Raw genomic sequence first — 16,760 nt, 5'->3', positions numbered from 1 at the left:
TAGCCTGATACGGTAAAATTCACATATGAACAACTGAGCAGTCCTTAAGATTCTTGGTGTGTTATTTCTCTTGCCCCAAAAATCATTTTGGATGGATCACTTCTTAGAATTTTGGATGTTTTTAAAAAAAGTTCTTAAATGATTATTATATAGGTCTTTGTCCTCATCAGGGAAATATTGGTGGTGATAATTTTCTGTCATCCCTACCATGAAGTCACTGATGTGTATATGCAACTTATTAATTGAATGGCTCTATTTAAAGGGAAAGGGGAAAATTATTTTTTCAAGAGGAAAGTGAATCATACAGGTAACATGGATTGAAGAAGGGAACCAAAGATACTGCTATTAAATACCTTACAAAAGCAAGGTCAACTTGTGAAAGTTTAGAGCCTAGGATATGAGAGTACTATTGGGGATCTAGAATCAGAAAGTGGAGGAACAAATATATGGAAGAAAACTATTATTATTTTCTTCTTAACTTCCTTTATTACCTACATTTGGGAGCTAGACTAGAATGCTATGGAGTTATAGATTTCTAAAGGAACCTCTACACTACAGCTCTCCTTTCATGAGACTTGTTCCTTCCTTATGTATCTTATGGCAGGGTTGATCTTACTCTGAATTGACCCATTTGGGTGAATTTTCAAGTCACAGGAGAGCTGAATACAGTGCCTAGTACTTTGTTTTCCTATTAATATGTTCATAGGGATCTATTCAAGAAAAGTATAGATATCAAGGAAACATTTCATAAAAGACAAAAATTATAGGGACTTAGAAGAGATTAAGAAGAGAAGACAAGAATACACAAAGTTCCTAACCTAATCCTATAACCACAATGGCATAGTTATAGATCCAGAGTCAGATATTCTGGGGAATGAAGTCAAGTGGGCCTTAGGGAGCATTGCTAAGAATGCAGCTAGTGGAGATGATGGAATTTCTTCCTGCTAAACTATTTATAATCTTAAAAGATTATAAAAGTGCTTCATTCAATATGCTAGCAAATGTGGAAAACTGAACAACAACACCACTTACAAGGGGATGTTCTACTAGCTCCAGGAGTGGAGAGGTTGAACAGAAGGCAGAATTCAGAGAATATTCTAAAATTTCAAAATTAGAATCTTGTGTGATTTGGTACTTGATGACACAGGATGATTGTTTAATGTGACTGTCACTATGGAAATTACAATTTTTAGATTTTGACATCTTAATCAAATGGGCACATCTTGAATTAAAGTTTTTTTTACCATATATGAAAATTGTGAAAGTGTCAAAAGTGCACTGATAGAGCATTTTCAGTTTTGAATTCTAGATTCACAGGGTTGAATGAAATTAATGTGGGACCATTTCTGCTTTTTTTTCCCCCTTTCTAGTGGATAACTGGTCTTGGCAGGAACTTACCTCCTTATTCTTCATTGAACTTTGGACTTAACAACTGTGGAGGGCATTGACATAAATCATAAACATATATTTAAGCATATCTGAATAGTATAATTTCAATATCAAATCAATGAATTAGGAACCATTGTTGTACAATATAATCTAGACATATTGTAGAATTCAGAATTTATCTTCAAGTCTTGTAATCACATAAAATTTGAACTACTCCTAACCCTATCCCCTCTCTGTGTCTCTGACCCTTTCTATCTGTACATCTCTGTCTCTCTTTCATTACTTCTTTGGAAAACTTGATCTTTAAAAGCTAGGTCTAGATTATGTAAATCTAGGATCTGTGAGTCCTGGAATTAAACAGCAAAAAAAAGGGAACTGTGGGGGAGGCTAGGTGGTGCAGTGGATAGAGCACCAGCCCTGGGGTCAGGAGGACTTGAGTTCGAATCCGGCCTCAGACAATAATTACTTAGCTATGTGACCTTGGGCAAGCCACTTAACCCTATTGTCTTGCCAACCCCCCTCAAAAAAAAAAGCAAACAAAGAAAACTATGAAGCCACACAGTTACTTCTTCATATCTGTAAGATAGTACAACCCATTTTCTACAAGAAGCATCCTTGAATCAATTCAGTCTAGAATCTTGCAGAAGCAGTGACAGTCTTAGATTGGTAGAGATTAGCAATTTAAGGTAGCAAGTGTAATCCTAGTTTTCAAATCCTATTAAAAAAAACTAGCTTGAGGAATAAGAGACTGCTCTCATCTAGTTTCTTGAATTCCTGCATATTCAGTTTGATTTGGAGTGTTTTAAATCACATGTGCATTATTGTCTATAAACTTACTGGGAGAAGCAGTGAGCAGCAGACAGGAGCCATGTATTACTAATAAGGACAGCTCCACACAAATGAACATTGTTGAGCTGAAGGCTTGCTTGCCAAGGCCAATCCCCAGCTTTGGCTCGTGTTCCTCCTTGGATTCTTTCATAGGACAAAGTTGTAAGTTCAGGTCGAGACCCACATTCTGATAGGAAAAGGAATCATTAACTTGGGAAGATTAATATTAATTTCTGTTTCATAAATACTTTATAGGACTTTATATCTATCTGTTCCTCCTTCTTGTAACTACAGAAGTCAAGGAATATCTAAGAGCCTGGACAGGGGCCTGTCAAATATGCAGTTATCTATGCATCCTAATAGGAGGCTGAATTATAGGTGACAATAAGTATGTTTGGGGATTAACATTAGTTTAATTTTGATTTCACTTTATCCACAATGGGACAGTGAAATGGTATAGTAGATAGAGTGCAAGATAGAGTTCAAATCAAATAGAGTTTAGACACTTAATAACTGTGTGACCCTAGGCAAACCACTTAACTTTGCTTGTAAAATGAGCTAGAACCACTCTAGTATCTTTGTCAAGTAAACCCCAAGTGTGGTCATAAGGAGTCAGATGAGACTAAAATGACTGAATTACAACAAATCCAGCAATGAAAAACCAAATGGATGAAGAATGCTTATTGTCTAGTCTATGCTATGCTGTTCTACTAGTATAATATATATTATTGACAGAAAATATAGTTGGAGAATCAACTAACATTATATAAGAGGAATTCTTCCCCTGAAATTCAGGCTTATTTAAAAAATAAAAAAAAAATATTACTGCTCTTCTAGTGATATACCTGATTGCAAAGCATGGAATTCCAGCTTCAAAGGATTAAAGTTGAATTTTATCCTTAAGACAATGGAGAAATGTATGGCAGGTATGAGTAGCCTGAAGCCCTTTATTAATGAAGAATTGTATAATAAAAGAATTGTTGAAATTGTCCTTAAAGGGAAATATGAGAGGAAGGAAAGAAGGAAGCAAGGATTTATTAATTGACATTGTGTCAAACATTATGTAACGTCTGGTACAACTGTGGGAGATGGGTACTATTATTCTTATTTTACAATTGAAGAAACTGAGTTGCCCAGATTCACACAGCTTTTAGTGTAGAATGTGAGTTATGAGGTACCTGTATAAGTGTCTGAGGTCGGGGTTTGGACTGAGGTCTTCCTGACTCTAGGCTCAGTGCTCTAACTACTGTATACCTAGCTACCTCTGAAAGTAGACTAGTCTTTGGCAAGAGCAAAAAAATAAATATAGATAGCTCATGCACTTCATTGGTATCTTCATGTCAAGAGATCCAAAAGGAAGCCTAAGAACATTGGTTGTCCTCTACCCATAGAGGAGTTAGGGGAGGACATAGACAAGCATCTTATGGAATGAGAGGGTCTTACTTTCTTACAATCTGCTTTATCAGAGTGAATGACCACAGTAAGATAATAAATATCATCATCATTACCACCACCACCACCATCATCATCATCATCATCACACTACCACCACCATTACCATCATCATCATCACCTCCACCACCACCATCAATCATCATTCCCGCTATTGTCATCCTCATTCTCATTAGTATTTGTAGAGATCTTTAACATTTGCTTTACAGATATCTCATTTTTGTCTTCAAAACAACCTTAGAAAGTAAGTGCTATTATTATTCTAACTCAAACTGAAGCAGATAGAGGTTAATTTACTTGCCTAGGGTCACACAGCTATGAAATGTTTCAGGCAAGATTGAACTCAAGTCCAATGTTCCATCCACTGACTGCATCAGCCTCATAATCTTTATTGAAGTATCAAAATAATGATTTTTCAGGTCTTCATTTGTGTTGTATATGTGACTATGAGGTCTTTAAGATTATACCAGCAAAAAGTTAATCTATTGTCTGGCTTTACCAGACTAAAGTTAGAAAGGCTTCTTTTTTTTTTGGCATGAGCCTGGTGGCATCCTTCCTGTCTGTTAACCAAGAGTCATCATAGCTAAGTAAGCTTGCTCTTTATATAATGATTTTGGGGCCATAGAATCTCTTGAAGAACAATTACTAAAATGTGGAAATTGGTTAGGAGCTATATGGAAAGAGGGAATATCCATGGTGATGAAGTCTAAGGTTATTAAAGTATCAAAGAATCACATTTGTTGTGATTAACTACAAACTACAATTACAAACTCTGGGTAGTAAGAGAAACCATAGAGAAAGGTATCAGCAAATATCAATTATGTGTACCCATATAGTTATATAGTTTGAGTAAAATGCAGGTAGGAAGACTTTTGCAAAGTACTTTGGACAAACCCTTTCTTTTTATTGTTAATCATACAACTTACATTCTTTATATTTCATTAAGTCTTTTTAAGCAAATAGCTTTTTTAAAAGACTGACCTTTGATGAAAATCTCTTGAGCAGCCTCAATAGGAATAGCTAATGTAAAAAAGAAAAAGAAATTAAATAAATAAGACTTTTTCTTAAACTAGAATCTTCAGGATGATGCTATTGATTATTGTTGTGGTGTAGTGAATGGTCTAGCTCAAAAGTTTGGAAATAATATATAGAACATAGCTGATTAAAAAAATAAAATTGGCATATCAAACTCCCAATGAGTGAACTAATTTTCAATTACCTTTGGATTTTAGATTTACTTGGGGCTTAGGAGAAAGAGGAAGTTTCTTAGGCCAGTTCAGGGCCTTCTGGAGGTCTCTGGTTAGCTAACTGCTACTTGTTTGATTAAATAATTTGAAAGTACCCTGAGCTTCATCTCAGTTAAGATGATACCCTTGGGCTTACCTTTGGAAGCTCAGGAAAACAGTTGATATGGACCTGCAAAATTCCACACCGAAATGAAATGCATTTGCAAGTCTAAGGATTTTCTGTCTTTATTTACAAGGACAGGTGCAATGGGTAGTAATTATATTGCTTCCATGTAAATCAGCTTGAAAGGCACAAATACTAAAAAACTCCCTTAATTTCCTATAAAATAGTAATATATGTTCTAAAATATGTAATATATGATATTTTGCTTTTCCAGAAATTATCTTCTCTTCATTTCTGAGTGATATATGTATACTTACCTCAAGTCTTGCCTTTCCCTATTCTGTTTTTTTTTAATTTTCTTTTGGCAAGGCAATGGGGTTAAGTGACTTGCCCAAGGTCACACAGCTAGGTAATTATTAAGTGTCTGAGTCTGGATTTGAACTCAGGCCCTCCTGACTACAGGGCTGGTGCTCTATCCACTGTGCCACCTAGTTGCCCCCTTTGAGCAGCCTCAATAGGAATAGCTAATGTAAAAAGAAAATTAAATAAACAAGACTTTTTCTTAAGCCAGAATCTTGAAGATTCTTGAATATATTCTTGAATGTATTTTTTTTTGGTAAGGCTAACATACAAGCCTAATGATCCAGACAATCAATGTTGGATATGAGCTACAAGGTGCTAGAAATAACAATATGAGAAAAGATTGGAACTGTAAGTCTTATTGAAAGAGATAAAGGCTCAGGTATAGCTCATCAGGCCCACAGTCCAGTCTCCCTAACCATGTTAACTCCTGTCAGCTTACTCAGCATAGACACAGCATTCTGAACTCTGTAATAAACTGAGAGATCCACTCAAGTCAGATGTTCATAATCACACAAATGTCAACATGACCTACTTTCCTTTGTTACTTGTCTCTCTAGTACAGGAGCTTTGGGCCCACTAGTGGGCCAAATGAAGCTGGCAGAAATCATTAGATATAGCAACTTCAGGAGGAACTAGAAATTCAATAAATCTAGGGAGGTTTGGGGGTGTGGAATTAATTAATTAATTAATTGCTTGTTTGACCAAATATAGCAGCTAATATTTAAGTTGATAATTTTGTATGGTCCTCAAATGATGTTAAAAATATACAAATAGTCCTTGTCAGAAAAAGATTCCTTACCCCTGTTCTAGTAAGTTTGCTTAGGGCAGGAAGTGCCTATAAGTCAGCATCAGTTAATTCAAATCACTTGTGGCAGGTAATGATTGGTGAATCTTTGAGAAGTTACTATCCTGAGCTTTGTGTCCCTATGCTTACTCTGTTTGAGGCCCATATCTACCAAATATTGACTCTTGGCTGATGAATTTTATTGGGTTTCTTTCCTGCTTTGTGCTGAATTGGGACATAAACTGAAAATTTTGAAGTTGTAAATGAACAGAATTTAAACTTTAGCTAAGAAAGAGAAGCATCTTACATCATACCATTTTTCATCCCAAACAAGGGTTGACAAGGCAGAGTCATCTGGAGTCATCAAGCTTTAGCTAGGTGATAGCTTAAAAGCTGTCTAGCTTTTTTTACTCCATAAATGTGGTAAAATAGTAAAGAAATGGGCATGGTTGGGGAGGGCTCAAAAAGTTGCATCTTTTTTATCTATATTTATCTCAGAAGTGGTTAGGGTTGGAATCACCTTAGACTAGTTCCTGGAAAATATAAAACTAAATATAAAAGGAAAAAATAAAAACTTACAGCATATGTCTATCCCATGGAAGTGACTGTAACTAAAGTCAGTATAGGATTGATGCTTTCTGAGTAAATTTATAGGCCTCTATTAACTACTGTCGTCTATTACTGTCTTCTATTAACCACTTAGGAAAATTTCATCTTGAAATAATGATAAAATTCCCAATTCAGAGTCATGGATCCCAAGTTACTTTACTATGGGAGCCAAATTCAATGGAAAAAAGAATATCAAAACTTTTCTAGGGGGCAGCTAGGTGACTCAGTGGATAGAGCACTGGCCCTGGAGTCAGGGGGTACCTGAGTTGAAATCTGGCCTCAGACACCTAATAATTACCTAGCTGTGCGGCCTTGGGCAAGCCACTTAACCCATACAAAAACAAACAAACAAACAAAAAAACCCTTTTCTACCTAGTCTCTGAGGGAGGGGGAAATAAAAACCTCTTCCCAGAAGGGAAGTAGAATGTCTATACTGTTATTCCTATTATTATTATTATCCCTGCCTAGGCTTTCCAAATTCTTATAGACATTGTTTCAATGGCCCCAGGAATCAGGAAGTTGGGGAGGTTTAGGTAATAATACTTGGCTAGTGATCAGTGCTGATGGAACTGCTAGTTGTGATTTTGTGTTTGTGTGTGTGTGTGTGTGTGTGTGTGTGTAATCCTGCAACAAACCTTGCTGCATTCAATAACTAATCATGTCTGTTGTGATTCGAGCCCAAGCTCAGATTGTCATCCAATAGAGTAAAACAATTAACAGAATGTTATTAATAAAATATATATTGCTATCATTTGGGGATATTTATCAGTTCCCTGATTCATGATCTGTATGAAAGGCAGATATCTATCTAAATTCTTAAGCATTTAATGAAATATATGCCAAACAGATTAATGTTTATTCCATATTTTTACTTATGCTGTTTTAACACTTTAAAGTTATTTTTCAAAGCTCCCCTTAAAAAAAGCAAAAGTATAGTCTTTTTTCAGAATCATCCATTAAATTATAATTGAATTTATTTATAATTTGCTTTTATAACATTTTCTAAATCCATTTTGTGGTTTGTGCTATTTAATTTCAGAATTGCATTTATGTATTAAAATAAATTAAATGAGCAGCATAAGTTCTATCAATGATTTTTTTTTCCCAAAGGGCAGGTTTAGGAACTATAATGTGATGGTAAGTGAAGCAAACACTCCTACCAAGAATAGACAACAGTTTTGAAATTTATGGTCTTTGTAATTTCTTTGGGTCACTGGGAGATTAGTATATATTGGAGGCAGAATTGAAACCCAAGTCTTTTGGAATCCCTAAATTTCCTTCTCCTCACTGAATTATTAATAGGCTTTAATTTGATTGAATCAACATTTATTGAAAGTCAGTCAACTTAGCATTAATTAATAAATAAAACATTTTAGAGATCTCAGTTTTATCAACCAGAATCCAAAAAAGACAGATTTAAAAATTACAATATAAACCACAAAAAAGAATCGTATGAAAATGTGATACTTGCATTCTACTTCCACAGTTGAAGGATTGATTGTCATCGATCCAGCATTATTCTGCAGCTGATTTAAAATTCTCTTGATATTGCTTTTCATTGATGCCCCACTGTTTCTACCCTGGAACCGAAACTTTAGGAGAATAGTTGCTGTCACACCTTGATCAGCCTGTCTACATGCAAACGGGTCAGGAAATAAATTATTATTGTCATGTCTGACTTGCTTCTACATGTTCTTATTTTCACAGACAAGACCATGGACCACTGAGTTTAAAGACCTAAATCCAAATCCATTCTTGAACTGGGTTGACGTCCTTGGGTGAATTACTTAGCCAGTTGACTTCACTTTTCTCATCTACAAAATAGTATTAGTGGCTACCTCCCAAGGTGATTGCGAAAATATAAGAGAAAAATTTGTGAAGTGTTTAGCAAAGTGCTATGTAAAAGAGATAAAATCACTACCACCATCATCATTCATTCATTCATTTATAACAAGGTGGAGGAGAAAGCAACTTAAGAATTCATTTCATAATAATAGCTTTTATATAGCATTTATATACAGGTTATTCTATGCTAGTCACTGTTGCTAAGCACTTTACTATTATGTAATTTGAGTCTGGGAGGTAACCATGGCAGATAGGTGCAGTTTCCTAACAGTTAAAGAAACTGAGGCAAGCAAATTAAGTAATTTGCCTACACAGGTATTAAGAGTCTGAGACTGAATTTGAACTCAAGAATTCACAACTCCCAAACTGGTATTCTATCTTCTGCACCACCTAGCTCCCTTATTTTATAGACCAAGAGATTGTTTGACACAAAGCTAAAGCTGGGATTTAATTCAAGTGTTTGAATTCCTCATGTCCTTTGTGTTGCCCCAATTTGCCTCCAACACACAAATCGGATAGATTCACTTTAAATAGTTTCCTTTTAATATAATGGTATGATGTGGTAAGGGGATGGAATCAGTGGGTGATGGGGAAAGTACTGGGAGGAATGAAAAGGAGATGAAGAAGAAGCTGAGAGATTTCACATAAGAGTCAAGAAAAAAGCTTTTCCAATGGAGTGGAGGGGAAAGGCAAGGGGGAATGAGTGAGCCTTCATTCTCATCGAAAATGGCTCAGGGAGGAAATGACATACACACTTAATAGGGTGAGGAAATCTGTCTTGCCCTGGAGAAGGATGGGAGAAAAGGGACGGGTTGAGGGGGAATAGGGAGGGAAGGGGGGAATAGGTGATAGAAGAGAGGGAAGATTGAGGGAGAGGGTACTCAGATTCAACACAGTTTTGGACAGGGCCAGGATGAAAGGAGAGAGAGAGAGAATAGAAAAAATGAGAGCAGGGAGAAATAGAAGGGAGGTACAGCTAGTAATAGCAACTGAGCGAAAAATATTGAAGCAACTTCTCTGGTGGACATGCTAAAGAAAGCAACTCACCCTAGAGACAGAGACATTGAAATCTGAACATAGACTGAAGTATAATTTTTTTTCTCTCTCTATTCTTGAAGTTTCTCATCTTCTTGTGGGGGAGGGGGTTTATGTTTATTCTTATGTTTACTCTTATAAAATATTCAATTTACATCCCATGGAAACAATGTAGAGACTGTCAGACAGCCTTCTGTGGGGAGGGAGGAGGGAAGGGAGGGTGGGGGGGGAATTGTAGAATTCAGAGCCTTGCAAAAAATGATGGGTACATATTACTATTGTATATAATTGGAAAACAAATAAAATGTTAAGATGCATCAAAAAAAGTTTCCTTTTAGTTCAGATTCATGCAATATTGTTTGACTAGGTAATGAGAGTATTAGAATTAATCACTTGGTCTATGTTAAGCAGTATATTTTGAAAATCGTTGAAAACAATATATGAGGTTATAGTTCCAAACTGGGTTGCCCAAAAGTCCAAGTCACTCTTGAATTGCTAGGTCTATTATTTTAAGATATGTTTCAAGTGCTATCTTCTGCTTAAAGCCAAAGGCTAGTGCCCTAACTCCCAGACTATCTTATTTTTAACTAATTTTATGTATAATTGTCTTTATTTATACTTAAGCTATAATGTATATATTTATTTTTATTTATTTCTTCATCCATATGCACATGTATATTTTTAAGTTACAAAATTTCTTTCTACCCACCTTTCCATCCCCCCTCCCCTTAGGGGTAAACAGTCAGGTTAACATTGCAAATACATATTTTTGATAAACATGTTTACATATTAGTCATGTTCTGTATGAGGATAATTTTTATATATCTATGGCTACTTTTTAAAAATAGCCTCCTTAGAAATCTCAAGAAGGTTTCCTCCATTAGAATGAATGTTCTTTGAGAATAAGGATTGTTTTATGCTTTGGATTTGTATTCTTAGCACCTTAACAGTGCTTGGCATGTACTAAATATTTAATGAATAATTGGTGATTGATTGTTTAAATATAACTATAAGTAGAAATTTTTTGAGATTTTCTTTTATTTAAAAAATTTATTGTAGAACAGGAATATTTTAAAAACTCTATCCTGTATAAAGGTGAATGTCCACCAGTGAATCTATGGTTTCCATTTCATAATTCTTCCCTCCAATCATGCAGATCCTAACACATTTATGTTTGCCCTTCCTATAGCTGTGTAATTTGTCTATGTCCTTCCACCAGAGACCATGTCTTTTCACTCATTGTGCTAGGGGCCTTCCTCAGTATACTTTTTTTTATCTTTGTTTGTGACTCCTCAATTTATAATGGAATTTTCTGTTTTAGTTCAATTCATCTTTTTCAAATAAAATGATAGAAATTATTTACCATAAATATTTAAACCAATTCCTTCAAGGATTTGCCATTGACTCACCAATTTGAAAAAATGTTTTAATAAGTTAATTGAAAGCAATGAATTATGCAATAATCCATAACTTTTTTTAGATTCATGGACTTCTTTGGTAGTCTGGTCCATAATTCTATGAATGCCTTCTCAGAATAATGGCTTGCCGCCAATAGTAGTAACTGAAGGAATACTACATTTCAATTAGCAGTTAGAAAAATTAAATATGTAATTTTTTTTTCTCTAGGCAAGTTCACAGAACTCTTGAAATTTATCCACAGACCTGGTAGATATCTGTGAACCCTAGGCCTATGATTTACTCTTGCTACCTCAAACACTTGTATTTTGGCACAAAGAAGGAAGTGTGAGAATTTCAAGGCTTAGTGAACTGAGATGATGGGGAAGAGAAAAGAAAGGTAAATTACAGAGAAGTGGAGATCATATTAGAAATCTTCAAACTATACTCCACAGGCTTTTAACTTCCTACTCCTTTTTTAAAAAAACTTTGCTTTGACAGCTTTTCTTTCCCCAACTCACCCAATGAGTCAATTCATGTAACAAAGAAAGAAGAAAAAAGGTTTAACAAAATTAACCAATATATCAATTAAGTCTGAGTATAAGTAAAATATCCATAGTTCACTGTCTCAGTGAGGAAAGAAAGGAAGCCCATCTACTTTTTTTCCAGGGCTATCCTTGATCATTATAATTATACAATGGTAAATTTTATTCTTTGATCTTTTCATTTTCATGGCTCTTTGTTGGACCTTATGGAAGACTCATATAATTTTTGTAGAGAATCTGCCAGCACTTGCATTCTAATGGCACCATAATAATGAATATTTTTAACGAAATGAATCTTCACTCCTTAAAAGCAATGCTACTTACTGAATTTTTACAACATGAGCTCTGATGAATTGTCTTCTTAAATTTGATGCTTTGAAGGTTTCATTCATCTGTATAAAAAAAATATTTTTTTAGTAAAAAGAAAGCATGTCCATGATTCTGGACCTTTCCTTTTCTCAATTTCTTCCTCTTCTCTATTTGAAATGTATGAATGGGTTTTCTGTATATTTCTACTGGTGTAACTCAAAGATGACTTTAGGCGGGCCCTATAACCTCCTATTATCTGTTTCTTCATTTGTGATATATAAATGTTATGTTTGATAAATCATAATTAAGAAGTTACTAGTCCAGTCTCCTTATTTTATATAGGAAAGAACTAAGGCCCAGAGGCATTTCCTAGGATATTTTTACTGTAGCAAATTATTCTGTTTATTCCAACTTTTTCCTCCTCACCCCACATTATGTAAGTTGTTCAGTCATTTAGTTTGTTTAACTGTTTGTGTTTTCACTTGAGGTTCTTGGCAAAAGTAGTAGAGTATTATGCCATTTTATAGCTCTAGTTCATCTTATAGATGAGGAAACTGAGGCAAACAGTATTAATGGCTTGCCCATGGATATATAACTAGTAGCTGATTTGAACTCCAGGTCCAGTACTGTGTCTACTGTGCCACCTAGCTACCCTTTTATATAGTAAATTCAATTTAAGATGAATATTGAGGTAAGAGTGAATTGAGAAAAAAAAAGCCATGGAAGTTCAGCCTGAGAGAAAGTTGGGGTGGGGGGAGAGAAGTTTTTGGCTCTCTTTGTGAAACTTGAGATATTTTTTGTACTAGGTGGTATTTCACAGCAGTCTTGCCTCCCAGAGAATGTCAGTTTTTTGAGAACAAAAAATATTTTCTTTTTTTCCAATTTTTTTTCTGATTTTATTTAATTAAAGCAATAGGGTTAAGTGACTTGCCCAAGGTCACACAGCTAGGTAATTTTTAAGTGTCTGAGGTCGGATTTAAATTCAGGTTCATCCTGACTCCAGGGCTGATGCTCTATCCACTGTGCCACCTAGCTGTCCCCAAAACTATTTTCTTTATTGTTCTTGTTTCTTAGAGTCTAACACAGTGATTGGCACATGATACTATATAGTAACTGTTGAATTTGATTGTGTTCTTTCATTCATTGTTTAATTCCAATTTGAATTTGGCATCTAAGAGATAGTAGTTTAAGCTGTTCTGTCAAAAGTGAGAAATCAAATTAATGCATTATGGTTTCATTATGGATGAAGTCCTAATTTGGATCAATGAAAATAGAAGTTCCTTTGTGATCCAGACAGAGGAAACTTTACCAAAAATAGAGAGGAAACTGAGACAATTACTAGTCTTCACTTTTTTCCTAGAGTATATCATAGCATAAGAATACTTAAAAGATTGATTATGGCACCTTATTTTAACCAGTGATAAGAGATCGGTGTATGCATGACTCTACAAAACAACAATATTCTACTCATTTAATTTTTAAAAAAGCTATTAAACTGGCTTCTGTCATGTAGACAAAACAGTGGGTGATTGACACTATTTGACTTTTTAATAGGTTATTTTGGTATTATTTCAACATAGTCTAGGTCAGATCAACCCAGTCTATCCTATTAGTTATTTTATGCTTGTGTTTTCTCGGCTACGTTAAGAAGTTTTGCTTACAAAGACAGAAAAGAAGCAAATTGGAAGGAGGTGAATTTTTCTGCAATTCTTAGGTTATGACCAAAAAGGTTGTTTCTAATATTATTAGTCAAATGGTAGAAACTCATTCCTAAGTTGGTATTTTCAGACTGGTTGAGGTTTTTGAGATGGAAGCAAATGTCATTTTCAACTTGGTTTGGCTTGATTTTTGTCAGGACAGTCAGGACATATTTTTAAAAATAGGTTTGAGACTAATGGACTTGATTTTTCATATTTTTGAAAGTACTTTAGCTTTGGGTTAATTTATAAGGTACAACATATTATTGTATTCTATTTTATGCTACTTATTCAGTTGTTTACCTCACTATTCCTTCCATCTACTGTTCTCTCTCTGTCTCTGTGTCTGTCTTTCTCTTGATCCCCCTTTACAGCCAAAATTGTAAGGAAAAAACATATCCATTGTCTCTACTTCCTCAATTCAACATGCACTCCTGAGTCCCCTTGGACCTAGAGTCTTATTTTACCATCATAGTCCTGTACTATCATATCCTGGGTGCAGCATATTCCACATGCCTTCACTCATCAGTCTATTGAAACCACTCTCTCTCTAGGTGTCTCAGTGCTTTCTTAATTGCAATATCCAACAGCCTTTGCTCAGATCTCATTCTTCTTGACCTCTCTATAGCTTTTTTGACAATGGTGATCACTAATATGTCTATTATTTTCTTTTTCCTAGATTATCAAGATAATGTGCCATGATTCTCTGTCCATTATCTATTTGACCACTATTTCTCAGGGTCTTCTGTTAGATCATCATTTGAGTCTCACTCTTTATGTTCACATTCTTGAACCTCTTCTTTTTCCTCCCTATATATCCTTTCTCTAGCTGAACTTATCAGTTACTGGGTGTTCAATTATCTCTATGGGAGGACTTTACATCTATTAAATCATCTCTCTCTCTCTCCTAAGCTCTAGTACCACTTCACTAACTGTTATCTGGGAATCTCTGCCTGGATATCTGATATCCATCTCAAATTCAAGCTCACCTAAGCAGAACTTATTATTTTTTATATTATATTACTTTTTTTTTTTACACAGGGCACTAGTGTCTCTGTAGTCACTTAGGTTCATAATCTGGGAATGATCCTTGCCTCTTCACTCTTCCTTATCCCCATGTAGTCAAGCAATTGGAGAGTCTTACTGATTTTTCTTTCACATCTCTCTCCTTTACCCTCTTCTGTTCATTCCCTAGTTAAAGTTCTAATCAACTCTTTACTATTAAATTATTTATAATTTAATAAATTAATAATTGATTAATTAGATTATTATTAAATATATAATTTTAAAATATAAGTTTGCTCAAGATATCTCCTCATTGTTTATAGAATAAAACACAATTCCCTTTGAAGTTATTCATGATATCTCTACTTTTGATCTCTTTAGATAGTTATTCCACATTACTGCTCTTCAAATATTCTTTATTCCATCCAACTTGACTTCTTACTGTTCACCTTTGACAGTGAAACTGCCATGGAAGTTGTCCTCCATGTCTTCATTCTCTTGTTTTTGTAATTCTGAACTCCCTTCAAAGCATAACTTGTAAATTATCTCCTAGACCATAGCCTTTCTTGATCCCTGCTAGTTGTTAGGACATTCTCCTTCAAATAAGTGTATGTTTACTTTCTGTGTGCAAACTATTTCTATTAGCAACTTTGTATTTCTTCTAAGTATCTTGCCATATGTATCTTGTATCACCTCAGCAAAATGGAAGAGGAAGAAATCAAAGAATCTGACATTTCAGGCACAAGTGACTTGGAGTATGGTGGCATCATTAATAGTGAAGTTAAAAAGTGAGGAGACAATAGGAAAATAGCAGGACATAATAATTTTGAGCTACCTCAATAACCTCCTTTTGGAGATGTCTAGCAAGCATTTAAAACAGGAGGCTTGATAGAATCTGGTAAGTCCTGCAAATGAGAATTATACAAATTTAAGAGAAACATCACATTTGTTGCTTGGGAAAATAAAAAAAAACCTCATGGAGGAAGTCATAGTAGATCTGGATCTTGTAAAATGGGAAGAATTTCAAAAATTGTAGAGTGAAAGAAATAATGAGTAAAGGAATATAGATGGAAAAGAATAACTTGTTAAGGGAAGGGTAAATAGTCCCATTTGACTGAAACATACAACTCCATTTTTAACATGTATTACTATTAGCAACAATTTTTTTCTGATTCTTTATCCTTTAAATGAAAGCAACTAGAACAGATGTGAAATAAGACAAAACAAAACTAAGACAGAATCCTAGAACAAATCTAAGAAGATAAAATGTCTATCTTTAAAATTATTTAAGATACATTGTGAGCTGAAACTGCTTTATAAATGCCAAGTGATGCTACTAAAATGTCATAAAAAGTATTCTTTTATTCTTAGTTGCCTGATATTTATACAAGTAAGAAAGAAAATTCCAGTTTTATTAAATTAGACTATAAGATTGTACTGCCTTTTATACTGAATTCACCTCTATCTTCAATAACAATATTAACTAACATTTTGATAGTAATTTAAGGTTTACAATGTATTTTACATATATATTAATTCATTTGATCATTTAGCCTAGACTTTTACTTTCAAAAGGGAAATTAAGTTTAATTATTCTCTTTTTAACATTTTTAAAAAACATTTCATTCCTAACAAAAGAATCTGAACTCTCCTTTTCTCCTTTTTATCTCTTTATTTTTCTTTTCTCTCTTTCTTTTCTCCCTTTTATCTCTTTCTTCTCCCTAAATTCTTGTTAAAACTAATTCCTCTGCCTTTATATCTGATCCCATCTTCCCCCCATGCCTTTAATACCTTTTCTTATGGATCATCAATCTTTCCCTTAAATTGATTCATTCCTAGCCCTAGAAATCTATATACCTCAAAACTCTAAAACAGCACAAAACTACCTCAATAAGTTATCTTAAATAAGGGAATGATGCACAATGAGACTAGAAATATGGTTTGGAGCCAGGTTATGAGGGCTTTTAAAAGTTAAATAGAAAAGTTTATATTTATTCTAGATACAGTGATTAGAAGGGGAGTAGCATGGCTAGAATTGCATTTTGACAGTAGCTTATAGAGTAGAATAAAGCTTGTACTGAAGTAGAGAGAGACTTGAGGCAGAAAGGGAGTCATGATAATTTCTACTCAATATCTCAAAGTAATCTCAAAGAA

The 16,760-nt window shown here is 34.4% G+C and overlaps 1 protein-coding gene across 1 annotated transcript in view; it reads right to left on the bottom strand.

Annotated features, from left to right (window-relative positions):
• The window catches only part of LOC141517886 (transmembrane protease serine 11D-like), a 70,482-nt gene that overhangs the window by 16,892 nt on the left and 36,830 nt on the right, over positions 1-16,760 (bottom strand). Inside the window, exons 4-7 of the mRNA XM_074229330.1 lie at positions 11,920-11,987; positions 8,247-8,407; positions 4,651-4,689; positions 2,227-2,404 (exon numbers count right to left, since the gene is read on the bottom strand). Of these exons, the coding sequence (XP_074085431.1) occupies positions 2,227-2,404; positions 4,651-4,689; positions 8,247-8,407; positions 11,920-11,987 (446 nt within the window). The remainder of the gene's footprint in view (positions 1-2,226; positions 2,405-4,650; positions 4,690-8,246; positions 8,408-11,919; positions 11,988-16,760) is intronic.

Source organism: Macrotis lagotis, chromosome 3, assembly GCF_037893015.1.
Source record: "Macrotis lagotis isolate mMagLag1 chromosome 3, bilby.v1.9.chrom.fasta, whole genome shotgun sequence".
Classification (NCBI taxonomy): domain Eukaryota; kingdom Metazoa; phylum Chordata; class Mammalia; order Peramelemorphia; family Peramelidae; genus Macrotis; species Macrotis lagotis.
This window is presented reverse-complemented; position numbering and strand designations above follow the sequence as displayed.